At 41.1% G+C, this 27,554-nt stretch overlaps 1 protein-coding gene across 3 annotated transcripts in view; it reads left to right on the forward strand.

Moving 5' to 3' along the window:
* The first annotated feature begins 7,085 nt into the window (after positions 1 to 7,085).
* LOC112262975 (LIM/homeobox protein LMX-1.2-like) overlaps positions 7,086 to 27,554 on the forward strand; it is a 53,740-nt gene continuing 33,271 nt past the window's right edge. Inside the window, exons 1-3 of one of the 3 annotated variants that reach the window (XM_024438894.2) lie at positions 7,086 to 7,309; positions 7,586 to 7,705; positions 8,420 to 8,606. In XM_024438894.2, coding sequence (XP_024294662.1) covers positions 7,642 to 7,705; positions 8,420 to 8,606 — 251 coding nt within the window. In that variant the 5' untranslated portion in view covers positions 7,086 to 7,309; positions 7,586 to 7,641. Of the gene's footprint in view, positions 7,706 to 8,419; positions 8,607 to 27,554 lie in introns of all 3 variants that reach the window. The other 2 variants (XM_024438895.2, XM_024438892.2) reach the window with 2 other exon arrangements.

The raw sequence follows: 27,554 nt of genomic DNA on the forward strand, positions 1-27,554 counted from the left end.
TTGTCCTGGAGACAAATCATATGAACAACATAACAATCCAACAAAAATCATTGTAAATCGCACCAGAATTGAGAGATATTTGCCATCACCAGAGCAGAGCAACTAGATCCATATTGCTGCATCTGTTACAATCACATCTTATATAATTATCAAGAAAGATACTCTCGCTGACCATTTTTGTGAGCAAATGGAACTTGTACACGAGTAAACGGAGGAACGTGCATGTTCTCTATTGTTTCAGCTGAGTAGTCTCTGCTCTGGTCTTTCTATCATCTCCCACTCACAAACACAACTCCCCTGTCTGTCTATTTGGCCTATTAACTTATCCAGATGTGGCTTGGTTTTCTATGTACTGTTCTACAGCCCTGTTCTGCAATTACCTCAGTTGCCTAATGTTTCTTAGTCACAGCAATATCCATATGCCAGATGGATCATACCAACCTTTAACTATGGTCACCACCAGTCGGGTAGTGTCACGGATAGATGTTGAGTGACTGACACAGATTTGGTATTAATGGGGTTTTGATCATGCAGAATTCTGCCGTACTTTGATTGTTTTCAATGTGTTTAAGGTGTTTGACATGTTTCTGGCTGTACATTTTGTGTGTGCTTTGTGAAACTTTGCTGTAACGGGGGGGAAAGGAGAACCATCCTTCATTGGCAACCCAGTACTCTTTACTTGGTTCTACATTTGTTTGTTAGTGTTTGTATATGATGTGCCCGTCTGGAATCAAGTCATTTCTGAATGACAGATATAGTTTTTTATTCTCAAGAAATATTGCTCAGATTACATGACTCACTCATTATATGTGCAACATGACATCACTGTTCACAGTAACTTTGTGTAACAGTTTGACATGCTCAGTTATTGTAGATAACATGCATTCAAGATTTTGACATTACGCATCTGCTACCATATAAACTGTTAGATAATCTGTTGCCATATTCAATTAGAAGTAGTTCTGGAGCTGAAACAGTATCTGAGATATTCAGTGTTTGTGAATGAACCACAAGTTGAGTCACATAGTGTTAGACTGTCCAGCAGGGGGCATCACTGTAGTTCTGTTATACTATAGAGGAGCGCCGTTGTGCTTCAGATGGGGGGTTTCTCTCATACGGGTGTAGACTGGTACTGTGAAAATGATCATGTCAACACTGTTGTTGTGTTGTTCTTTTGTTGTTGTTGATGTATGATAAAGTATGTTTGTCTTTATTGATGTTGCCAGTATTCTTACAGCACTCTGTTCCTTATTTATATGTATCTGTAAGAGTACATTCTGCTGTGAACGCTACCTGTTTGTTCAGAGAGGGGTTACCACTGTATTTTAAAATGATAATGTCACTTTGAGATTCCTGCATGATATACATATAATATGCACTCATATTTCACCATTTTAACTCATTTTCATGGTGTTTTTATGGCTCATCGTTTCACTGTCCTATATTTTGTTTACTATATTATGTTATGTTTGATTGGGCTAAATCAAGGATATTTGTAGTTTGGGATGTTAGTGTATCAAAGAGGGCATGATTGAGTTGCACGATAAAGGATTCTGATGGTCTATTCCCCAGGTGTGGCCTTCAGAAGTGAAAAAAACAACACCTATAGTTAAAAAGTATCCTATGGCTATTTTGTATGATATCCCAGAGACATCTCGTGTTCTGTGTACCTCAGCCTATGCTTGTAAGCGGCTACTTAAACTAGCGTAAGTCATATCTTGTGTGGGGCAAACAAGACCGCTAGAGAGGTTTTATCCTTGCCTTTAAAGAAGCATCATGGAGAGCCAAAGGTTTTGAGGAACATTCATTTCAAGATCAAAGTGAGTTAAACCACCAATGTCCTCAGCCACTGCAATTTACTGTATGTCTCTGGGGTAATCTTTCAGTCAGGGATGGGCTTTTTCACTAAGATTTCCAGACTAAATAATCTGTCTGTTTTTATGAAAGGGAAGTTTGTTTTGCATTCCTGTATTTCTGTATCCTTTTGTAGCCATTCAATATTTTGGAATAATATTTATTTGACATTAATATCATCCGATCTGATGTATTTCAAGTCTGGTTAGTGTTTTGTAGAATATAAGACCCTTGTAAAAAGCTTTACAATGTTTTCCACAATGTTTCATCTCTAAGTGCTTATTTCTATTATTATGTTGATTATTGTTGGATATGTTGAAAGCCAGCCTACCAATTGTACAGATGTACCAATTGTAACTCAAATTCACCCGTTTGCCCTACAATTTAATTCATCCCCAAAATACTGTAATATCATAGTTTGTACCCCATGCACAATATTGAAATAGAACAACTTGTATACTAGAGAGTGAAAACTATGTGTCCATACAAAAGTCATTTTTTACTACTGTGAGTGAACGAACACATTTGACACATTTTGACCCCTTGATATTTTGATGCATAATCAATATAACATTCAAAATCAGGTATTGGGTTGGCTTTTATTGTAGTTCATCAATCCCTATGCAAACGCATTATTTGATTTATATTCTGCATGTTCCATTTTAGTGTAAGCAAACGTGTTCCCAAGCTATTCACAAAAGCTTTAAGTCACTTTGAAAATGGTTTCATTCATTTTTCTATGCTATAGCCTTCTAGTAACCTGGTAATCATGTTTATCCTGGTAATTACAGTCAAACTAATGTTGGATGAATATTACAATATTAAAAATGTAAAGACTCTCATAGACTTTTTGGTAAGAGTTTGCATTAAAGTAAATTGCAATATAGTTCCCAAGTTAAGGTAAGTGTATTCAAATACCCGTGAAATACATAACAATCAAATGAATGTCTACTTGGCAATATTACACCACAATTTGAGGTTTTCATTATTATTAATAATAACAATAATAAGAATAATACGAATGGTAACAATAATAGTGCAAAGATAACAGTAATAACAGTAAATCAACGTCAATACAACGAATTTCTGCTGTAATTCAACTAGTTATCACAACATGTTCGAGACCCATCATTATGATGGCGGTAAAGATATAAAGTGGTCTTTGAGTTGTCTTATAAATCCATAATCTGTCTTTGATATAGTTGTTATAACCTGTGTTTAATTCCTTATCGGTCTGTTATAGTAGGTTTGGCGATTATATAACAAGTAACATAAGGTTCTCAGAGCCGATAATGAAATAGGTCTTGACCTGACCCCTCACATCTCTCTCAGTGATCTCACACAAACACACAGTCTTTGCCCCGGGCTCTCACAGTTAACATTTCACGGTATGGAGGGTAAAAACGTGAAGAATGAAGAATAAATCACATTTGGTTGTCATATAAATGTTGAATATAAGATGACTTGTGCAGGGTTCCCTTCCAAAAGAAACGTCGGTCTTAATGAGACTCTCCGATAAAATAAAGGTGAAATATTAAATTCAAATAAACAAATGACTTCAACGAATTTATTTGCTTTTTAAATGTTTGCCTTTTGATTTTTCTTTGTTTTATTACATTATTGTCTACTTTACCGTAGGAAAAACGCAATACCAATTGATAAAATAATATATTAACCTGGGTGACAAAGTAGCCTACATTCAGTTGCAGAATATAGTTTTTCTTACGCGCACGACTAAAAAAATGACTCGCATGGGCCTATTTAGACATTTCTGTAAATTAACAATACGAAGTTTATTCTTCGGCTACTTGTTTCGTTTTCTTATGTCTTGTATGGCCTGTTGCCTATTTCAAATCTAAATAAAGGCAATGTCGTTGTTGCCATATAGGCCAGCCACGAATTGAACTTGAGCTTTCATGCATTGCATTTAAACAATAACCTCTTACCTTTTCGGTGGATGCAATGGAAATGGGTTGTTTTACTGAAAACAGATTCTCATAACCTTCTTAGCATACTTATTGGGACCTTTTCCCAGGGTGCACATGCAACACACCTGCTGCGTGAAGTTTCTTCCATAGTTTAGGGGGAGGCGTTCTCATGTAGAGACCCATTAAACGCCGCGGGCAAAAACATAGCATTTGGTTTATTATTGGCATATGCGATTGGTGTCCGACTGCCAGTAGTTTGTATTAATTATAATCGCTTTTGAATTTTCTTGTCGATGTGACACAATGGTAGAGAGTAGAATTCTGTTTCAACCCTTTGAATAGTTAGTCCAATATACGGACGACATTTACCAAGTGGAAAATGAGAGGTGGTTGATATTGTACAAACACATCACAGATGTGTCATGCAGGTCTTTTCTAGTGCAGCGTTACATCCTTAGCAGGTTTAGGCAACCATCCTTAGTCAGGCAGGTCAATCCCATAGAAATACGGTTCATGAAGCCTACTACTCTACGTTGTCTATTATAGATATATTATTCTATTGTACTCGAATTATCTATTTCTCAAAATACATTTTTCTGAACCTCTGACATACAGTATAAAGGCTTAGTAAATAGAATACATTAGTATCTGTTGAGGCAGTAGTTTTGCATATAAACAAATATATTTCCCCAATCAAATCCAGGCCAATTGCAATCCAGAATATGTCTAAATAGTCGACGCATGAAGCATTGTAGTCAACACAATTCTTCCAACATATCGAGTCCTTAGCAGTTCTTCTTCTGAACGCCAGAGGGCATCGTAAACAAATCATGGACCAGTTCTATGGCTTTGAACGTTGCAAAGTGGGCTAGTTCACCATATTGTCCACAAAGGATATCAAGAACACATATGGATACGGTAGGCCTAACCTAAAACTAAGATTTTTTAAATGTTATATGATCATTTATTGCATTTTTTTAATTTAGAATTTTGCTGTCCTTTTATTTTATATAGTAATATACCTGGCTATTTTGAATGTCTTAACTGCGATTGTAAATGTATTCTTATTCATATTATTATTGTTATTATTGTTTTGGTTGTTTTGTATTTGATGTGGCTGCAAATTCTTAGTGTAAAGTGCTGTTATTCGCAATCAAATTTGAGTTACAATATTTCTGGCATCTTCGACATATTTCTTATGCATTATTTATGTATCAACTCAGCAGCAACATGTAACAATATTGCTCAGAGTCGCCTATGGACTAAATGCAGTAAACTATTAGCACCTGATTTAGATCCATTAAGCTATTTAAACAACGGGGGAAAATGCAGCAGTTTCATTTAGTTCGCTGACAAGTAGGTTTGAGATTGATTGAGTATTTATTTGACTACCAGGACATTTAGGATATCCTTTGGATTTAGACGCGCTGCGATAAATAATAGCCGATTCGAGTAATTAACTTAAGCAGAGGCCGTCTCTTCCAACCCACCTCCTGCCCGATGCTGTGCTTGATCAAACTGAGACCAGAATCACATTAGAACCGTAGATCTGAGTTCTCTCCATACCCAAAACTATGGGCTAAGGAATGCTCAAAACCATGAAGGTGTGCATATTGCAAGATCTTCTAGGCCTGTAATTAGGGGTGTATTGGCCTACTGTAGAGATAGAGAGGGATGAGGTATACGAGGTAGGGTATCTCAGAGTGACTGCCCGAAGTGTCCCAATGCCTTCAATGTACTGAATCCCTAGAGTACTACCAAAGGGGAGGCATAACGAATTATGTACAGCACCCTGTAATTTCAGCTACGGGCGACTCGCATTCCTCACCTTTGCCGACATCTTAAAACACAAAACCCGCATTGGAAAGCTAAAATATTTTACATATAGGACAAACATTATGTTATATAGGCTAGGCCTACATAGTGGAAACTCGTTGCATTTAATTTAATTTAATTTAATGGTTTAACATGGTTTATTTTCTTTACATGTATATCATTGTTTGAAATTGGGAATAATTTAGAATTGAGGAATGTGCCTCTTTTTTTTCGTTGGGGATAGTATTTTCGATTCCAAGGCTTTGCTTTTCTGAGCCATCCTGTCATGAATAAATCGGTGTGCATCTCAGTCACAACTGAGGACACCTGCGATTGATAAAAGTAGATGAAAGGAACAGCCCTCTGCTGAATTATAATGATGGCCTGTGTCCGGCACAGAACAGCATAATTGTGTCAGTATGAATAATTAGCATAACTACACTTATTTGTTTTTGCTAAATGTTGTGATTGCAATGCATAATTGTTTAGTATAATTTTACACTACACCACAATAATAACATTTTCGGGTTTCCCACAACCAACAAGAAAAGGATATCCAACTGAATACAATAACTAGGCTAATGGAAATTAGGTGTACAGGCAAACAGGTCGCATTTCATAATGTATTAGGCAACAGTATTATTAACAATTTAACATAAACCTATATTGTTAAAATGATAGCTCTAAATGAATGAATGAACGACATAAAAAAAGGTTCCATCCTGTTTTTAAAATACATTGCAAATGGATATAGGCTACTGCTTAAAAAGTCAGTATAGGCTACGGCATCTACGCTGCACGCTGCTCAGTTATCGCCACCCCATCGCCAGGTGCGTCGGCGGTAGAGGGGTCACTAGGTTCAAGTCTTTGTAGTGGACACAATACCACAAAGCATGTGCACTTCGAACGCGTGATGGTCCAATACTTGATTTCAAAGCATTTACTAACCTATATGAAGACAAGAAGAAGGAGAAGAAGGAGGAGAAGAAGGAGAAGGAGGAGAAAAAAAGAAGCATCATCCTCACCAACACCAACAAAATCAACAACAATAGGCCTACTGGGCTACTTCTACTATTGTAGTAATAATAATAATAATAATAACAATAACAAAAATAAGCATTATCAGCATCATCATCATTATATCATCATCAAAACAATAATAATGCATTATAATCTTAACAATAGTACACTTTTAGCTAAATAAAAATATATTGCAAATGGTCGTAGCAAGTTACTTGATATACCTTTAGTTTACTATGTACGGTATTTGAGTTGTCTATTTTATAATTGTTGTACACTGACTGTACTTTTTTCTCTCTCACCATATTGTCTATAGCTTTGTTCAAAGTGATAGCCGAAACTCAGTTCAACTCTTTAGAGCGCACCAAAAGTGAGCACCAATAGCATCCCAATGTCAGTAAATAGTCCAAAAAAAAGTGACGTGACCACGGAGGGGTGGGAGGAGGATCTATTGGCTTCAATCTTGGTCTGAGACTTTTCAAGCTGCAGGGATCCGACCGAGGGGCATAGTATTTGAAGAGTTACCATTGGAACATTTCACTCATATTTCTTGGAGTTACAATTGTTGTTGTTTTTGTTGTTTTAGAAGCAAATGCTTGAGCGGATACGTCCCTCCTCCGTAGCCTTCTCCTCTGGCCACGCTCGGGTGCAAACAAGAAGGTAGCCGAAACGTATTCAGTCCAAATTAACAGGTGACTGCTCAAAATAGTGTTTGTCAAATTTATTGCCGCTTCTTACGATTCTGTGACATCTGAAGATTCTGCTTAGGAGAGCCCCACAAAAAGTGGAGCCGGTCTTTAACATTGGGACGCCTTTTTTAATTTTATTTTTTTAAGTTAGCGATCTGGGAACACACATTGTTTGTGTATGTGTGTGTGTGCGAGTAGTCTCAGCAAATATTGTGGGCTTTAGCTAGGATTTGAAGCGAAAACAAGTCTGACAGTACATTGTTATGGATATTGCAACAGGTCCCAAGTCACTAGAACGCTGTTTCTCGAAGAGAAACCATTCCAAGTACCCAAGGATGTTAGACGGTATAAAGATTGAAGATAATCCCCATCGTCAAACTACCCTTGGAGTCATGCTTGGTAAGTCCTGCTTAGTTTCATTTGCATCCATAGTATTAAAAGAGCCGGAGAGTGCAGTTTGCACACACAATACGAGACCTTTGATGAACACACCATTGCTGCAATTGTATGTCCGCAGCTATGCAGACTATATCCTCTCATGACCCGTAGGCCTCCTACCTTAACATTTGATATATTTTACAATTTTCTTTAGATGTCATTTTCAATATGAATGTATTGTATTCTTAGCAATAAATAACACACATGACTGATCACTGTGTTCACGATCTATGTATTACTCTGGCACAATAGCCTGTTTCATTCATTTGTGAAATTATTACTACGTTAAAACATTTGATGAAAGTTACTGCAATTGATTGCTGCTTGTTAGGACATAGGCTATCACATTCAACAAATATTTTCACCGCTAGCTGGCCTCATTCCTGATTTTAGTGGTTTTGGTATAGATATTAAAACACATTCACTAAGCACTCCAGGTCTATATTTCGATGATCATTCTAGTTATTAGACTAGGCCCTACAACCTGGTCTTGTAGTGTGATAAGGACTGCTTGTGTTTTCTATTTTATAGTTACATGTTTATGACATGTTTATAATCTATTACTTCATATTTAATATCTAAACTGAACATTTAAATTGTAAATAAAGAAATACAAAAATAGAGGTAGTATGAATATTATTGTTGAATTTTAAACTTATTTTGCATCCATTTTAGGGACAGAATACCATCACCGATCTGTATGTGAAGGATGCCAGCGTCCAATATCTGACCGGTTTCTGATGAGAGTCAACGATTCCTCATGGCACGAGGAGTGTTTGCAGTGCGCTGTGTGTCAACAACCTCTCACTACCAGTTGTTACTTCCGGGATAGGAAACTGTACTGCAAACATGACTACCAACAGTAAGGACAATAATACTTATATATGTTGTGTGGTTGTTTTACGCGCAAGGATATATCACCAAGTAGGCCTTGGCTAGGCCTAGCCTACAACCAATTGGGAATCATGAGTATAATTCTGGTTTAGAGTGTGTCCAACCATTTCAGAATTGCAGCAGAATAACCCACTTTGGTTTAATTTAAGTCTTCAGGCCTACACTGTTAGCTGATGTGTCCAATTTTCCAATAATTTCACTCTTCACGTGGTCGAATGCGGTCCTCTTGCCCAAGCACAGATACGCGCTTCCGTTAGGCCTACTTGTCAGTTGCCTGGATTTATATCGCTCTTTAGAAAACATGGGCAACATTTACGCCCATCATAGACCTATAATTGAAAAAAATTAAGCTTTTCAATATTTTCTTTATTTTTATTATATGGCGTGTGATAACAGGTAGACCTACAGGCAGCCAGTTTCAATTCACGTTAGTGTTAGTCGTAATTATTTTCTAACGTTGATGTAGGTAGCCTATGCAGTGTCCAGCACTTGGTCGAAATGATAGTCAGTCACAGAACAGTTGGTTTTTAGTGGCACTTTATTATCTGCAATTTCGTTTATATTTTATATTGTTATGACGTGGATCTCTTGCGGCAAGTGTTTAATTTGTCGTTGGATTGGAGACGGATGGTAGTCACTGCAGCGTTCAGTGGAGCATTTATCCTAACCTTGTTCATAGTAGTAGGACGGCAAGATTCATGTCTAAACCTCAACCATTCAACATCGGAGCGCATTTTTTTCTTGATGCAAATGTTTTAGACAATTATAGGTCTAAATGCAGCGTAGGCCTTTGTCTCGTTTCAAGACAAACAACAACCCAAACATGTAGACCCACCCATTTGAATAGTTTATTGATATTATTTCTTTATTAATCCCATGTCATTGTAATAATTACACACACTCACAGAGAGAGAGGGAGAGAGAGATTATAAAAAAGAACTAGAAGGAGATACAAGCCTTTTTGCGAATATAGTGGGCCTATATACGAAAATGCTCTATTTAGTTCTGTTCCTTTATTACATTATAGGAATAATAGGTTATCATTCGACCTTTTTAAATAACAAAAACGGCCTGCGAAAAGCAACAATGGCATGCGTAAATGTTCTCCATACACTCTGAGAACTAAAAATATTATTATTATTATGATTATCATTATGATTATTATTATGATGATGATTATTATTATTATTACTACTACTAATATTCATAATTATCATTGTGACCTTTAAAACTTTTACTTTGGACACGTTTAATTAGACTAGTTAGACTAATTAAACGTCAATGGAAATGTATAGTAAAACTATTTTAAAAAATAAATGTATATATGTAGTTTTTTTCTTATATAACTAACAGCAAGAACATGGATGCAGTAATGATATTTTGTGGCAGATCACATGCATGCGTGATATCGAAAACTTACCGTTGCGCGCATCCAATAAAGCCTTGACAATGGTGAAGCAAACTGACTGATGGCGTTTGCTGTTGTCTCGATGGGGGGCTAAAGTGTATTCTCCCTGCACAGTCTTTGTGTAGCATGTGGACTTAGGGGTGCCCTGTGTTCCCACTCATTGCATCAGTGCTCTTCATGCTTGTCACTCAATTTTAAACTTTTTGTGTCAGAGCTTTTTAACACGGCTACTTCAATCACTGGTACATTATAGCTCTCTGCTAGATACCCTGAATCAAACAATGAGCTACATCTATTGCCCCGCATCACTCTCATTGTCTGCTATTCATCCTGCTCTATCCAACATGACCTTAGGCAGTTAGTAGTAACAATGTGAATTTCATAGCAGCAGCTCCGGGATGCCATTGCCTGGGAGATGCAGCCAGGAAACAGTGACATAGACAAACAGTGCAGGCAGGCACGGAGAGGGATCCTATTATTTGACCACCTTTCTCTCTGTGGTGTTTGCGTATAGTCTGTTTGTGTGTGTGTGTGTGTGTGTGTGTGTGTGTGTGTGTGTGTGTGTGTGTGTGTGTGTGTGTGTGTGTGTGTGTGTGTGTGTGTGTGTGTGTGCGTATGTGTGTGTGCGTGTGTGTGTGAAATTGTGTATGAGGTCGGAACTGGCAGTAGTTTATTTTCACAATTGGAGTGCTGTTTTGGCCGTGAAGTGTTGTAACCGTTGTAATGCTGTGACCTTCCAGGGTATCCACAGCCTCTAAACAGTAACCTGCTGATTCCTGTCATGTACACCCATACTATTATCCATCATTACACCATCCAGCCTCCCTTTCTTCACCTGCCATCATTCTCAGGTCAACAACTAGCAGGGGGGTCCCATGTGTACACAACACTATCTGTATTTATTTGTTTATTTCATTTGCGTTGATGGGATACTTAGAGGTGTAATTGGCACCTTTTTGACTTTTATGACACCAATTTAAGATGTGTTTGTCAGCCCACAAACTGCCATGAGCTGCAAGGCAGGCTCCTTGCCATACAACGGGAGAGGTGCCTAATTACATTCCTACAGCAAATGATGCATGCCCCATAATCATCTCTGGCTACTATAAATCAAGGGATTGGCAAATGTTCATTTTTACACCTTTGGCACAATTTACAGCTTTATGTTCATACCAAGGAAGTGTATGATTTTGTGTCCCATTAAATTCTCCCTCCAACATAGTTTTACAAAACCTGGCTCAGAGTTAGGATGAATAATCTTATTATAGGATTAGGGTAGGATTTAATTCTTTAAATGTTCTTAAGACTTTCTCCTGTTGATATATAAACAACTAGATTTAATTAAGTTTCAGAATGGTAGAGAATGTTGAAGTTGATTTTTTTTGTCTCACAATTGACTAAATAGAAGATTTACACATTAGACAAATGCGCAGTTTATAAGAATTTCGAAATTGAGCTATTTCACTTTTTTTTATCAATACATTTTAATAAAATTAAATGGATATCATACAGAATATTAATGATATATTCCACTGGACCCAATAATTTTTTACATGTTTTTTATTTATTAATCACATGGAAAATGTAATGCAAAACTTTGTATATTTATATAATGTCATGTGACTTTTAAAATGTGTTATCTTACTCAATTCTCCATACATGATTGAGCTTGTATGCAAAGTACTTTAGACTAGGACAGGTGACAATGTAAAACCACTACTAACCAAAGTAAATAGGTATGGTTTGTTTGGTTGTCTGCAGGGTGGAAACTGTAACTGTAGAAACCATGAGGTGGTCGTTGGTCAGTCGGTCGGGGAGGGAGATGATGTGTGAGAAGTGGAGTGGAAATACACCATCCCCTTGAGAGCTTCTTCTGACCTGGTGTTGGGAGTTCAATTAGACATCATTAGAGGACACATGTATCTCCAGAGAGGGGCGTTTTCCCTAACCAAGCATCATGCTAGCAGATACCCATAAACTTCCAGTCTGCTAGCATGCTAGCAGATACTCATAGACTTACAGTCATTGCGCTAGTTAGAAACTTCCTTCAAACAGCACGCAGAGAGAAAAACGGATACAGTGTCTACGAGTTCATCTGACTCTGAGGAAGTAGATAAAGGGCCTCAGTTCCAAAATCCGAAGTATCCCTTTAAGGTATATTATTTCTGAAAATATATTGTTGCAAACCTTTTTATTGTGATGCTCAGACAAGTGCAGGTAGGTGGCAATAGATCTAGTGAAATATTTCCATTAGAATGCATTTTTTTGCTAAATAAATATTTCTGCTATCTATTGCAATATTTACCATTTCTAATCTATGTTGCTAACCACTTGATCCACTATTGGAATATATGTTGAAGCAGCAGTATTGCTCAAGTCACTATGCACATTATTATAACAAACCACTGAACACATGACACCAGAGCCCCTTACTATCAGCACTGGACGAGCCCCTGGTGTGCTGATTGGTGCTTTTTAGGCCTGTTAGGCGTGTCCTCCTGTGAAATGTTGTTTTTTAATTAGCTGTGTTCAGGATGCGGGGTGGTGGATACATGCTGACAGCTAGGTTTCTACACTAGCTGCACTAGCTCACTCTGTGTTCCACTCACTGTAGTGTACGACACTCCTGTGTGCATTTGCTCTCGGTGTGAACAGGGATTCACGCAAAATGGTAAAGGTATTCTCATGCCGACTCCATCCCTGTGTACGGGGACATTCTGGAGTAGAGGACAAAGTAACTCTTACACATTGGCTATACTGTAGCTATGTCATGGTGATTTTGATGATATGATAAAGGACTAGCCAGGTCATAAACAGAGAGACGTATTTTGCAAGACGTAACGTTCTTTGTTCTCTAATTTTTTCCCAAAAGAACGAGAAAGGGGATGATGGAGTGGCTATGGCTAGCGCTGGAATAGAAGTAGAGGGCCCCTGCATAAAGACAAATCTAACGTTAGTTGCCGTAAGCTGGATAATATTGCTTCAGCTTGCCTGGATTCTTAGTGCATGGCGCGGCAAGGAGCTGACTGGTCTAGCTGTGTTCCTCTGTAAGGAAGTATTGAGTTTTGTGTCAACATTGCCTGGCCTGTCCCAGCAGCATAATATGATGCAATAATCTGTCATCTCATGACGTACAAACCATTTCCCCCTACTCATCGTGACCTGTTAATGGTACTTTAGGGGGTATTTACTTGTAATGCCGTACACACTTCTTATTTACTTGGTGCATTTACCAATGGTTAACTGAGTTTGCAATTATAAGATGCTCTCGTCCACCCACATTAAATTATAAATATTTTATTCCCAACATCCAAACCATGGTAATATAGGCTTAGTTGTTTGTTTAATCACAGTGTGTGTTTGTGTGTGTGTGTGTGTGTGTGTGTTTGTGTGTGTTTGTGTGTGTGTGTGTGTTTGTGTGTTTGTGTGTGTGTGTGTGTGTGTGTGTGTGTCTTTTTGCATTTGTCCATGTGTGCATGCTTGCGCATGTGTATGACTGCAGTTGAAAAAGGACGAGCTAGCAAGATACTTTGGCAAGCCACAGAGGCTCAGCCATGTTAATGCCCATCACCACTTAAGAGGCCAGGCTGGTGGGTAGGGATGTGGGGCTACGTCTTGTGGCTTGTTGTGGGGGAGCTGTTGGCCTGAGGAGGAGTGGAGTCGGAATCGGTACTGGGAACTGCCTGGTGGGCTCACATTACTCAGAATGATAGCAAAGGGGGCAAAGCAACTCAAGCATGCAATTTGTTGGTAGCCACAACTTAACCTCAGCTCCTAAAGTTAGAGATCCAGTGTGGGAGTCAGTGGGACCTGTCAGTCAGACAGGAATGCTAATCAGCCATGAGTAAAGGCTTGGGAACATAGGGATTTTCATCAGCATCTTCAACTCCTAAGGGGATCATTGGCAGAGGGTGACAACTATTAAAAAAATACTGAAAATGTTTTAATCCAATCTACAAATTAGACTGAAATAAAAAAGCAAAATCTGCAGTTATCCCTTTATATAGAGAGAAAGAGAGAGCGTTAGAGAGAAGATACAAGGAAAAAGGGACAGGGATTATGGCACTAGTAGATGTGTCAATTTGTGAAAAAAATATTAGGATGGCTGTTTTTTTCATTGATTTGATTGATGTGAAAAAATTGGATCAATAATTAGAATGCTGTTTTTTTTTTTACAATAATGTTTTAGTGTTTGTACTGTATCTGCAGAACAACCAATCTGTCCAGGCCTGTTCTTCAAGCACCCCAGTCGAACTTGCATGTGGAATTGAGACAAGGCCTCTTCTGGCTCAGGATTTCAGAGCTGGCCCCCTGCACTCCGTAAATGTGATCACACCGGAATGTTTTTTCCAACACGTAGGCTTTTCACAGATGCACAAGAAAGGGGTGGCATCAGGATGGTAAGTGCTGCAGTCCGACTGCTGTGTGCCCTTGGCGCACTCTCACACTAACGACACACATTCTACCACCACATGAGGATCTGTGCATAGCAGTATGTTTACCCTCAACCAGTGGATTTTTCTCCATCTCTCTATCTCTCTGTTTCTCTTTCTTCTGCCCCTTGTGCAGTCTGTAATCATATTTCGTTGTAGCAGTACATTCACTCAAACCTCACAAATCAGTACTGTTACCTACACTCACTGATTAAATGTATATGTCATACTCAGTAGGAATGTAATCGTGTTGGCGCATTTCGTGACTTATTTGACATACAGACATGTATGTGCTCTGACGTTGATCATGTTAGCACTTGTCATTAAACACACTTTAGTCAACAACAAAAAAAATCTTTCTCTGCCACTCTTTTTGTTCATCTCTTAATGTGATTAGCTTACAAACACTGGTATTTCTGCCCAAGCTGACTGACAGAGATCTGTACTTTTATCATAGACTGTGACATTAAGCTGTGGAGTGCTTTGTCCTGGGTGGAGGCCCTGACGGAAACAGGGGCTCCTAATCCTTTTAGTTGTGTCAGGTCCAGAGAGGGGGGAGAATGGTGCAGAATAGGATGGGGCTGCATAATGCCACAGCCCCAACTTCCCCCTAAGCCCTCTTCCACAGCCAAGTGGGCATGAGACTGATCTTATGAGGCACACACACACACACACACCCTTAAACATCCATTATAGTGTGTGTGTGTGTGTGTGCGTGCACACGCGCGCGCATGTAAGTACAGTACATGCAAGTGTGTGTGCATACACCTGAGCACATGTACAGTATGTCTTTGTGTGTATGTGTGTGAGTGCATGGCTTGCTATAGCAGGAGGTTGGTGCAACCCAGAATGAGATTAATAAACCTGGCCAGTTCCCTGGTAGAACCCCAACATTGGCTTTTGTCTGCAGCTCCCTGGGTACTGTGGGGCTTAGACTCCTTTGTGTACCCTCTTACGGTAATCCATCTCCAGCAGAAGTCCCCTGGGGACACTTTATTTACTCATTCAACTGTTTGGAAGTCTGTTAGACTGCAGATCAGATGCACTGAAACAATCTGGTTACTTTAACCAGGCCTTCAGATTCCAACCCATCCTCTTTCCACTCCCGTCTCAGAGCTGATGTAGGCTGCAGGTGGGAGGGTCACTGGCACTGCTCTGGCTCATCTCCCTGGCTTACTGTCCTGTCTATCAGCACCCTCTGTCTCTCAGGCCAATGGCACACAGAGGTGTTATGAATGCTAGCTGTAGAGTAGCCTCCAAGGTGTATACACTATGAATGTTTAGACAATTATCACCTCATAGAGTTACAGTTTTGGCCTGCAAATGAAAGTGTTGGTTGAAGTTCAGTCTCTCCACAATCTTTTAGGGTATAGGTTAGATATGTAGTGCTGGGGCAACTGAAGTAAGGGTTGTTTTCTGCAGAGAGGAGACGGGTCTCAGACATATTTAGTACTTTTTGGCTCCCCTGCTCAATGGGCAATAATTCAGTAACAACAAGGACGGCAAGTGAGGTGTCACACTGTCAAAACGAACAGCTCAGTTTTATTGGAAACCAGGAGATGTATTGTGTTCTCTATTTATCAAAGGAGAGCCAGTGCCGTGGTTCTGGGGCTGAATCCTGAAGCCAGACACAGCAGGCTGTCAGGAACTCTAAATATGCCGTTGGCCTATTCCCCTGGAGCAGGAGGGGAGAAAGGTTTAAGTAAACTGCAACGACGACATGTAGACCAGCGAAGGCTTCCTAAACCTCTCTGTTTGAGGATCACCGCTGATTGACCATCGCTGTCTTGGCAAGAAAAATAGCCCTGCAGTGAAAACATTGCAGATTGGGTTTCGTTGTCTCTCCCAACCTTTCTGGCAAGCCACCCCAAAACCAGCTAAAATGATTTGTGCTCAGGGTCCGGTGACCCATGGAAGCTTCAAAAAGCTCCAAGGGGAAATATTTGTATGCTATAGATGAAGGATTTGGAGGAGTGGGAGAGAGGGGGAGGAGGGGGTGGTGAAGGGGTGTGGAGTGCAGATGACCAGTGTAAGACAATGCAGATGTGGAGGCTCTGTGGTACTGTGGTGATGACAGGGGAGAGTGTTCACTAGTGAACTGAGTGGCTGCCTGCCCTGCCCACCCTGGACTCTGCCCTGGAGACCTGGAGAAGACAGACGCCATGTTTGATGTGAAGGGAGGGGGGACAAGCGAGAGAGAAAAATACAATAGAGCGAAAGAGAGGCGAGTGAGGGATAGGGAAAGAGAGAGATAAAGATGGAGGACGGAGCGATAAAGAAAGAAATATACGCAGAAAACGAAGCAGGCAAAGCATGGGGAGGGAAAGAAAGGAAGAGGAGAGCAAAAAGAGGGAGAGGGAGAGAGAGGGAGAGAGAGAACTGGGATATAAGAGGCATTTCATCATCAGCGAGACGATGATACTGAGCGTCTGTGACCCCCCCCACCTTCTCTCGCTGCTGGCTGGATCTTAATATTTCCCAGAAAACAGCCACAATACATCTTCCTGGGAAATTCCAGCACTCGTGAGCTGCAAAATGATCCTGCACCTTGGAGAGGACTGGATAAGGGGATGAAATATGGATGATTTACAGAATGAGATAGAACATTAATTCTGATATATTTTGTTTTGAAGTGTTAATGAAAATACATGTGTCACCAGGCTTTTGAAAGTGTGAAGAACATTGAATAGGAAAAACATATTTAGCTTATGAGACAGTGGATTGTACAGTGAATAGATATTTCGCCGTCATAAATTTAGCCGGTGGTAAGTAATGTAATAGACACCGGCTGTAACGTGATTTTAACCAATCAGCATCCAGGATTAGACCCCCCCCGTTGTATAAATTAAGATATTTGTGTCTCCATACTGTTGAAAGTGTGAAGAACATTGAATAGGAAACACATAATTAGGTTGTTGTATCAGAACTGTCACTATATGGATTCAATAGTCTTATGTTTAGAATAGTGTGAATCTTATTCAATGGCTTCTGGATGACTTGATGTACTTACCATATGTCGTTTCATTTGCTCAGTTATTGCCATATCATCATTTTCAACGACCTTTACTGTACCCCCATAATCTCTTTTGATTTGGCTCTCTTTGGCCCTGTGGCTTTTTCCATTAGTTTAATACCAGTGCCTTATTGAGATTGTTCATTTGAGTCAGTGAGGTGGAACCCCCCGATGGAAATACGTTGTGGTGGGATGCAAATCCAAACTCAGCAGTTTAAAAGGCAAACGTGTGGTCTATGGCAGCCCTATGGCAGCCCAATCTGTCTTGGGCCCCTGTGATTGTCGCTGCCTCCTCCTGAGAGCGGGCGGGTGAGCGGGCCCAGCCCCCTGGGGTGGGCGTCTGTCTGATGTCAGTCCTGCAGGCCTGCCGCTGGGTTCTGCCTCTGCCCCTGCCGGCACAAGTGTCAGGCATCCCACCCCTACACCCCGAGGCCGGAGTCCTGCTCTGAAACCCAAGCCTCAGTCTAGCGTTGTGATCCCAGCTGGAGAGACAGCACTGGCTCTGACCGGGGCCCTCTCTTGCACAGTGTGGAACTGGGGTCACGAGTTGCCTCTCTCCCTCTGCTCAGTCTACTCTACACCACTGCAGTGCACCCTGGGACTGGAGAGTCCTCTGCTCTATTCAAACTGGTGATATAAGACTTGTTATTGGCAGACTCAAACACAACAGACAGATGGGAAGTAGTCAGTTTGTATCTACAGTAAATTGAAAGCAGCTACAGTATACCCAACTGTATTTGTTTGAAATGTGTCAGATATTTCACAGATGCTGTTTGAATGTAGATTTTCTTTTTTTATGAAACATTTAGGTTGGGGAGGGGGGGTAGTTGTAAGCATGACTACAATGTGACTATTTGTGTGTGTGTGTGTGTGTGTGTGTGTGTGTATACTATGTTCATATCTGTGTTTGTGTAGTACATACAGTGAGTGAATGAATGTTTAAGTCGGTGTTTGAAGTGGATCTGTCCCACAGCCAGGCATTGGACACGGTGTTGGCAGATGACACAGTCTGTGGTTTCTCCTCCCGGTTACGCGGCTCTGGAGGCAGTAAGCGGTGCGTGCCACCCAAACCACAGCCCCCCTCCATCAGCAGCAAGCTGGCCCTCTCCCTGCTGTCCCTTCCTGGCCTGTGGATGAGTGCTACATCCTGGCTTTCAGCACAGGGGTTAGCTGGGGATTCGCCTACGGTGGAGGTGTAGTATCAGGCCCTGTCTGTCAGCTCCTCGTTCCCCTTCCGCTCACCCCTCTGCACGGCCAGCCTGCAGTGGCACAACACACACACCCCTCCGGAAGACCGAGTGACTCAGATTTCTTACATGAAAACGAAAGGATTGCCCTCAGAATAGACATATTCATGGCCATGCCAGTGAAAAGAGGCTGTTTAAAACCGTTAAGTGCTCTGGTGTTGTGTTTTCAAACAGACCGAGAAGGCTTTGACACACACACACACACACACACACACACACACACACACACACACACACACACACACACCCCCCAAAACATCTGTATCCCACATGCTCAGAGACATGCTTACACATGTTGTAGGATTTGTGACCATAATCAGATTAATTGGTCCATCTTTCCTTGGAAACATAACATCTCCACATGAAGGCCTCTTTTAGCTTTCAGCTGGAAGCCAGTTACACTAACCAGAACCCATGCACCGGCTGAAGGGGCACTCGGGTCAGAGCATGCTCTCTGACATGTCAGCTCCAATGGAATAGATACTACAGAGATCTCGCGAAGACTCTACCGAGAGATACCATTTTACACATTCCACTGATATTTTATAAATGTTATCAAATATTAGATCTCTCTTTATAACCAATGAATGAAGTTGTCTTTGTCTTTGTAAATTGGCACACTCCATGTCCCTCTCTTTCAGAGACAGAAGTTTAAAGTTGGCCTTGCAAAAGAAAAGTACATTAGCTTGAAGTATGTTTCTAATCCTTATTAACATTCTCCAAAGTCATGCATGAAATATAGGCCTGGTGCCTGCCACGCTAAGCAACATAGGTTTTTCTATTTCTCCACAACTATTTCTCATGAGAGTGATCATCTACACACACGCTGCTGTTCATGACTTTATTACAGGTTTTAAATTCACCTCAACTCTGACATGGAAATTATACAGAGGAAGGAAAAGTATAACAGTTATTTCTCCTCCTCTCTTTCCTGTTCTAAATGATCCTGCATTGGATTACTAATAGTAGTGTAGCTGATGTAGTTGAAGTTAAGAGATTAGATGTTTTTCTTACCATTTGTTATTATTTAGATCTGATCGGTAATCACAAAACAAAAACACGACATCATTGAGGCGACTGCAGAGCGTATGCTAAACGCTTTGGTCTTTCTTCCCAAATGTGCACAGTAAAGACTGTACATTATATGTGTTTCAAAGGTTTCCTCTCGTAAATCACATGTATTAATGCACATGTGACGGAGAGTTGACATACCATGCAGTATTGAGCTTTTGTAGTTACATCGATAACTGCTTGCTGATATCATTAATAGACATGGTTTTAAATTCTCAATCTGGCCCTCATACCATCACGGTAACCTGATCATCCCCAGTTTACAATTGGCTCAATCATCCCCCCTCCTCTCCCCTGTAACTATTCCACAGGTCATTGCTGTAAATGAGAATGTGTTCTCAGTCAACTTATCTGGTAAAATAAGGGTTAAATAAATAAAAATGCATTGGCATAGGGATTGTCATTATTATAAGTGTGTTGTCTGATGGAGTAATTGTCATGTCTGGGTTCTTAATAGTGCGGTGATGTTGCTTAGGGTTTGATGACGGTCTTGTTTAGATAGTGTACATGCAGACATCCCAGAGAGGTTCTCCCTCCCTCCCTCCCTCCCTCCCTCCCTCCCTCCCTCCCTCCCTCCCTCCCTCCCTCCCTCCCTCCCTCCCTCCCTCCCCCTCCCTCCCTCCCTCCCTCCCTCCCTCCCTCCCTCCCTCCCTCCCTCCCTCCCATATCCTGGCACTAATAAACTCACACACACACCACATATATACTCTCCCCACCCCCTCAAAGAATACACACATGGAGTCATGCAGCAAATCTGGGTCCAGGGGAGGCGTGTGGTTTTGGAGCCAGTGAGGGAGTCATGTACCGCCGTCCCACAGAGAGATGGCAGGAAGATAAGAGAGAGAGAGAGGAGGAAGGACCCTCTACAGAAAAACATCCCACTATGACCTAACCTGGGAGAAGAGATGGGGGCGGATCACTGCCTGGACAGATTTGCTGCATTGGCAGATGATGCAGATGGCCAACGTTATAATATGCATCTTGTTTAGTAAATACTCAATTGACCAGATATGTCACATCTATTGATTATTATCAATGTGGAATTTGAATCTGAATCCACAGTAGAAATAGAAGCAGAATCAGAGCTGTAATGTATGGTAAGAGCAAATCATTTTTAGGGATTTTCTAACCAACAACAAAAAAACAGAGCGAGAGAAAGCGACAGACTCTTGGCAGAGTCATTCTCTGCAGTTATAACTTTGAAAACCGCTTAGAATTTGCAATATTTGATGAGAGAGTTGTGGGGTGCTAGAAACAGCGAGTGGTTTCTGGAAGCGCCGCTTACACACAGATCAGCAACATTAAAAGAGATTTACACCCTAAGTCCTGAAAACAGTTTGCTTTTGCTCAGTGGCTTCTCTTTTCCAGATATTTCAGGGAAGTAATAAACTGCTCTGACAAGGATTTGAGTGGCTCTGAAACATCCCTCATGGGCAGTAGTTCTCCATTTCTGTTGCCTTGTTTGAGTTATTTACCCTTCTTCTTGTACAATATTAGACTATTGTTATTTGAGTGACTTTCAGGACTTACACTCTTGAATTTGGTTGCCTTGTTAAACAATTACCTGAAGACACAGCTTAAATTGAACTCTTACAGGAAAACATTTTCGAACTAAGTTAGGAGTGTTGCTTGGCTCCATAGTAGCCTCATACAAACTCTGTTTTTCTTGATGGTTTAGTTCTTTTGAAGCTGGCTCCTCGGTCCAGAACATAGACCTGCACAGTGTAAGATGTCATACTCCCACTGTGCTGACCAACATGCTCTATGGGCCCTGATGTGCCCATAACATTTAATGGCGCCTTGGCAACTGCTAAAGGAAACTCTTACTTTGCCTTGCAATCACGTTTCGTTCCCCTTTTTCTGGTTGTATTTATTTTTTATTTACTATAATTATTCCTTTGCGTCTTTGATATACACGGGCATGAACACATGGTTGAATGAGGAAGAAATATGCATTATCTGCTGATTGTTATGATTATTGATGGGATAAATAAACCAAAACGAAAGGGAACATTTGTCTTGAGTAAGGCACGGTGACCTGCTTACTGTGCCCTCGGGCTGAATGTTTGTAGTCTTGCTGGGAAAGAGAGGCACATCACAGAGTGTTCCTCTGGAGCTGTCTGCCTGGGCATGTGACAGGGGCTGGGAGGGCAGAGGAGGGCAGAGAGGAGGAGGAGAGGGCAATATCATGCCATGGCACGTGTCTCAGTGTAGGATAAAGAAACTTGTGGACCTCTAACAGGTTGAGAAGTCCAAGCCTGGTTGCGATTGCCTCTGATAAACAATTCCTGTGGTCTCCTCTCTATGCTCTCTCTCTCTGCAAATCTACTGGGAGCTCTTTTGCTTTTATTGTTGTGTGCTGCGTGTGCTTTGTTGTGGTGGTCTTTGTGTATGTGTGTGTGTGTGTGTGTGTGTGTGTGTGTGTGTGTGTGTGTGTGTGTGTGTGTGTGTGTGTGTGTGTGTGTGTGTGTGTGTGTGTGTGTGTGTGTGTTTGAGTTGTGTATAGTATTATGTATAATAGTAGATGAGCTCTATTAGCCTGCGGATGTTTTCTATATTCAGGATTAACAGACAGTGTTGTAGTATCGATAGTATTACTATGGTATAATCGAAATTATAAGTCAGGGTCAGAACCGACTTGTTTACGATAATGTGTCTGTCGGCAGTATCAAAGCAGTCTTAGTAACATTCTTCTGAACAAAAGTCATGTCTAAACTGCCCCTTTGAATCTGTAGAGATGCCTCACGGCAGAGGGCGTTAGGTTGGTTGTGGGTTATTGAGTAATGCCTTTCAAAGCCTCAGATGAAGTTCTTTTCCTGAGATTGGGTGTAGCTGGCATTTTGGCTGCGAGAGAAGCCAGGTACAGTATCTTTGCAGCACAGATAAAGCTTCAGTCATCTCCCTGTGAATAGCATAATGTCACGATGAGAGAACATTTCACAAGATCCACAACCTCACCACAACAGCAACGTCTGTACAACATTGTCATCAGAAATGCAATAACTGAAAGAAGTCCTTGAATGTCCTTTATCCACCAGTGTAATGTAATAATCCCAAGACACTTCAACAGGAGAGCTGGTTGTACGATACATTCTTGTGCCTTGTGACTTTATCTGTTTCTAGACTTCCGTGCAGATGCCTGGCATCAAACCTCATGGTACTAAAAGTGTCGTGAGAAGGTAAGTGTTTACGGTGGAGATCCATAAGGTTAGAGGGATCAAAGCCCCGTTGAACGGACATTAGGCAAGGAAACAGGAACAAATAAACAAAATGGCCTTATTTTTGTCATGCATGGTTAATCATGCTATCAGATTTACGACTCATCCCACGGTGAGAAACCATGCCGGGGAGAGGCCAATTTCTTTATTATATTATTCTTTATTGCTGTGAAAAAATACAGAAAATTAAAACCAGACCACGCAAGCATAAGAACAATAGCAGTTAAAAGTAGGGAGAGGAAAAACCTCACAGAAACATTTGATATTTCACACCACAGACATACAGTATGTTTTGTTTATGGCTCTTTATTTTTTTTGCTCTGTAATATTATTTTTTTCTCTGTCGAGGACTGAAGCAGAACACTTATTGGATGAAACTCTTCTTTGACAGCTTTTTCATTCTCAATGCATTTCTGGGTTTGTGGGGAAACAGCACACTGTGTGAATAAAGCATTTTAACGTCAGACAAGAGCCTTGTGTATGTATGACTCGGTTCTGTTACTCAGCCGTCTTCTGGTGTTTGTCGGCTAGGGAAGCCTAATTGATCTGACTGTTTTAGGCTTCTCTGTTTACCGATGTTTTTATTGCTGAAATCTAGCTGAGCTTGAAGCTATTGGCCCAAATGGTATTTACTACGACTAAACCTCTGCCTAAAAAACAGTTTGGAATAACATCATCATTTTTTGGGGGTGTTGTTTCCGCCTTGTGGTCAAAATGATAAATGATAGTTTCAGACCTGATGTATGGTTTACATCAGTGGGAGAAAAAGTTAGATGTATTTTTATGAAAATGGTACAGAGTGAGGACAGTAGGTGAATCACTTCTTATGTGTTTCGCACATTCTGACGGACAGCTTTGTATTGGAATGCATCCTTTGTTTCAGGGCTTGGAGCAATGTCTTAGCTGTACCGTGTGTGTGTGCGTGTGTGTCTGGTGTTTGAGGGAAGATGACAGTGTTCATAGTCAGGCCTGTGTTAGGAGCAGTGTAGCCTACCACCCAGGTATCTGGAGCTTGTGCAGGTCTAAGTGGGACTTATTACTTGGGAGATAAATGTGGAGATAAGCCGGATCCTACTCTGGGAGATATATGAGGTGTCTGTACACTGCAAGAAGGTGCACCTGATGAGGAAATGAATGGTGCTAGGGTACAAGTGCAACCCCTGCCCCTCTCTCCTCAACCCACACTGCAGCACAATAGATCATTCTCTAGCTTACAGAGAAACGGTAGCTTACACTAGCATCTTGAAATTGTCCCTGGCCATTGCTTGCTGTTTGGGGTTTTAGGCTGGGTTTCTGTACATCACTTTGAGATATCAGCTGATGTAAGAAGGGCTTTATAAATACATTTGATTTGATTAGATTGTATGCAGAAATACAGTCCCATCAATAAGATCTGTTTTTACAGTATGAACCAGTCGTTTCTCCTTCTCTGGTTTGTGGGGAAAACATTCCTGGTTGGCTGGTGTGTTAACTGACAGCCTCAGGGCCTACACAAGTCTACCTCCTCATTTTAATGTTTCCTCTCACTCTTCTCTATCTCTCTCTTTCTATAAAACAAACATCTGCCCTTTTTATTTATTAGACAATCCCTCATCTGCAAAAGATGATGAAGAAGACATATTACAACTCTTCAGGCAGATTGCTGCTATTGCACATAGATTCATGGAAAGTAGAGTGCTTTCTTAGGCTCTTGAACACATTTGAGCTTTAAAATAGAAAACATGTACATGTTAAAAGTATCTGCTCATTGACCAGCTGCCAAGACGTATTTATAAAAATCGGACAGGATCACTTTAATCTTGCATATTAAAGGTAGACTCAGCGAAATTGGGGCGGCAGGTAGCCTAGTGGTTAGAGTGTTGGATCGAATCCCCGAGCTGACAAGGTAAAAATCTGTCACTGCCCCTGAACAAGGCAGTTAACCCACTGTTCCTAGGCTGTCATTGAAAATAAGACTGTGTTCTTAACTGACTTGCCTAGTTAAATAAAGGTAAATAAAATGTTGCCATGTACCGCAGATATTGAGATGAGTGAGATGTAAGACTTTGCTGTCGCACACAGTATCCGCACGTTCGCTTTGTGCTGTAGCCAGGTCACCAAAACAGTGGAGAAGTTGAGCCTCACGCTTAAATGCTCTTAGTTGTTGCATTAATTGCTCCACTATGCTATTTAGTATCTACATCATGCAGCTGACTATCTTTAACAGTAACAACAAAACAAAGACATGTTCATTACTGTACAGATAATATTGACTTATCCCATATTAACCATATCAGACTGAATGGTTACATAACATACTGTACTCATCTGTGTTGATATTTGATAATATTGACTTGATGATATTTTCAACAATGATCTTTCTGAATAATGTAGCATTAGTGTGGATTAGTCTGTTTTATTCCATTTGTATAATGAGGACGTTTTTGTGGACTAATCACACGTCAGTGTCTGATGGTCATCTGATGTGGTAAACGTTCATCAGTTGTTCATCAGTTGTTCTAATTAAAGTGAGAGCTTCTGGTTTGACCCCGATACATAGAGAGAGTTTCCTAGGCGGCAGGCATGAGAGCACCAGCTGTTCTGGACGACTTTGTGATCTTGCTCTCCTTAGCCGATGTGAGTAAGACCATTAAACAGGTTAACATTCACAAGGCCGCGAAGCCAGACAGATTACCAGGACGTGTACTCAGAGCATGCGCTGACCAGCTGGCAAGTGTCTTCACTGACATTTTCAACCTCTCCCTGACCCAGTCTGTAATACCTACATGTTTCAAGCAAATCACCATAGTCCCTGTGCCCAAGAACACCAAGGTAACCGGTCTAAATGAGAATCGCCCCACAGCACTCAAACTGTAGCCCTGAAATGCTTTGAAAGGCTGGCTCATATCAACACCATCACCCAGACACCCTGGACCAACTCAAATTCGCATACCGCCCCAACAGATCCACAGATGATACAATCTATATTGCATTCCACACTGCCCACTCCCATCTGGACAAGAGGAACACCTACATGAGAATACTGTTCATTGACTGCAGTTAATTGACTACAACTCAGCGTTCAACACCATAGTGCCCTCCAAGCTCATCACTAAGCTCAGGACCCTGGGACTGAATACCTCCTTCTGCAACTGGATCCTGGTCTTCCTGACGAACAGCCCCCGGGTGGTGAGGGTAGGCAACAACACATCCTCCACGTAACCATCAACACGGAGCCCCTCCTGTATTTGTATTTATTATGGATCCCCATTAGCTGTTGCCAAGGCAGCAGCTACTTTTCATGGGGTCCAGCAAAATGAAGGCTTTGGGTGAACATGCAGTCGTGTTCACCCACGACTGCATAGTCGCGCACAATACCAGCACCACCATTGAGTTTGCTGACCACACGACAGTGGTAGGCCTAATCACAGACGATGATGAGACAGCCTATAGGGAGGAGGTCAGAAACCTGGCAGTGTGGTGCCAGTGTAACAGCCTCTCTCTCAATGTCAGCCATACAAAGAAGATGATCGTGGACTAAAGGAAACAGAGGGCCGAGCACGCCCCTATCCACATCGATAGGGCTGTAAGTGGAGCGGGTTGAGAGCTTCCAGTTCCTCGGTGTCCACATCACTAAGGATTTATCATGGTCCACACACACCAACACAGTCATGCACTAATAAGACTGAAATGATTCTGCATGAGTCCTCAGATCCTCAAAATGTTCTACAGCTGCACCACTGAGAACATCTTGACTGGCTGCATCACCGCTTGGTATGGCAACTGCTTGGCATCCGACCGCAAGGCGCTACAGAGGGTAATGCGTATAGCCCAGTATATCACTGGGGCCGAGCTCCCTGCCATCCAGGACCTCTATACCAAGCAGTGTCAGAGGAATGCCCCCAAGTCACAGCCACCCAAGTCATAGACTGTTCTCTCTGCTATCACACAGCAAGAGGTACCGATGCACCAAATCTGGAACCAACAGGACCCTGAACAACTTTAACCCCCAAGACTGCTAAGTTTTTAACCCGATAGCTACCCAGACTATCAGCATTGGCCCTTTGTGCACTAACTCTTTTAACTCATCACATGTGCTGCTGCTACTGTTTATTATCTATCCTGTTGCCTAGTAACTTTACCCTTACCTACATTTGGAGTTGGAAGTTTCTATACACTTAGGTTGAAGTCATTAAAACTCGTTTTTCAACCACTCCACCAATGTCTTGTTAACAAACTATAGTTTTGGCAAGTTGATAAGGACATCTACTTTGTGCATGATACAAGCAATTTTCCAACAATTGTTTACAGACAGATTATTTCACTTATAATTCACTGTATCACAATTCCAGTGGGTCAGAAGTTTGCATACACTAAGTTGACAGTGCCTTTAAACAGCTTGGAAAATTCCAGAAAATTATGTCATGGCTTTAGAAGCTTCTGATAGGCTAATTGACATAATTTGAGTCAATTGAAGGTGCACCTGTGGAAGTATTTCAAGGCCTACCTTCAAACTCAGTGCCTCTTCGCTTGACATCATGGGAAAA

Source organism: Oncorhynchus tshawytscha, linkage group LG12 (genome assembly GCF_018296145.1).
Source record: "Oncorhynchus tshawytscha isolate Ot180627B linkage group LG12, Otsh_v2.0, whole genome shotgun sequence".
Classification (NCBI taxonomy): Eukaryota; Metazoa; Chordata; class Actinopteri; order Salmoniformes; family Salmonidae; genus Oncorhynchus; species Oncorhynchus tshawytscha.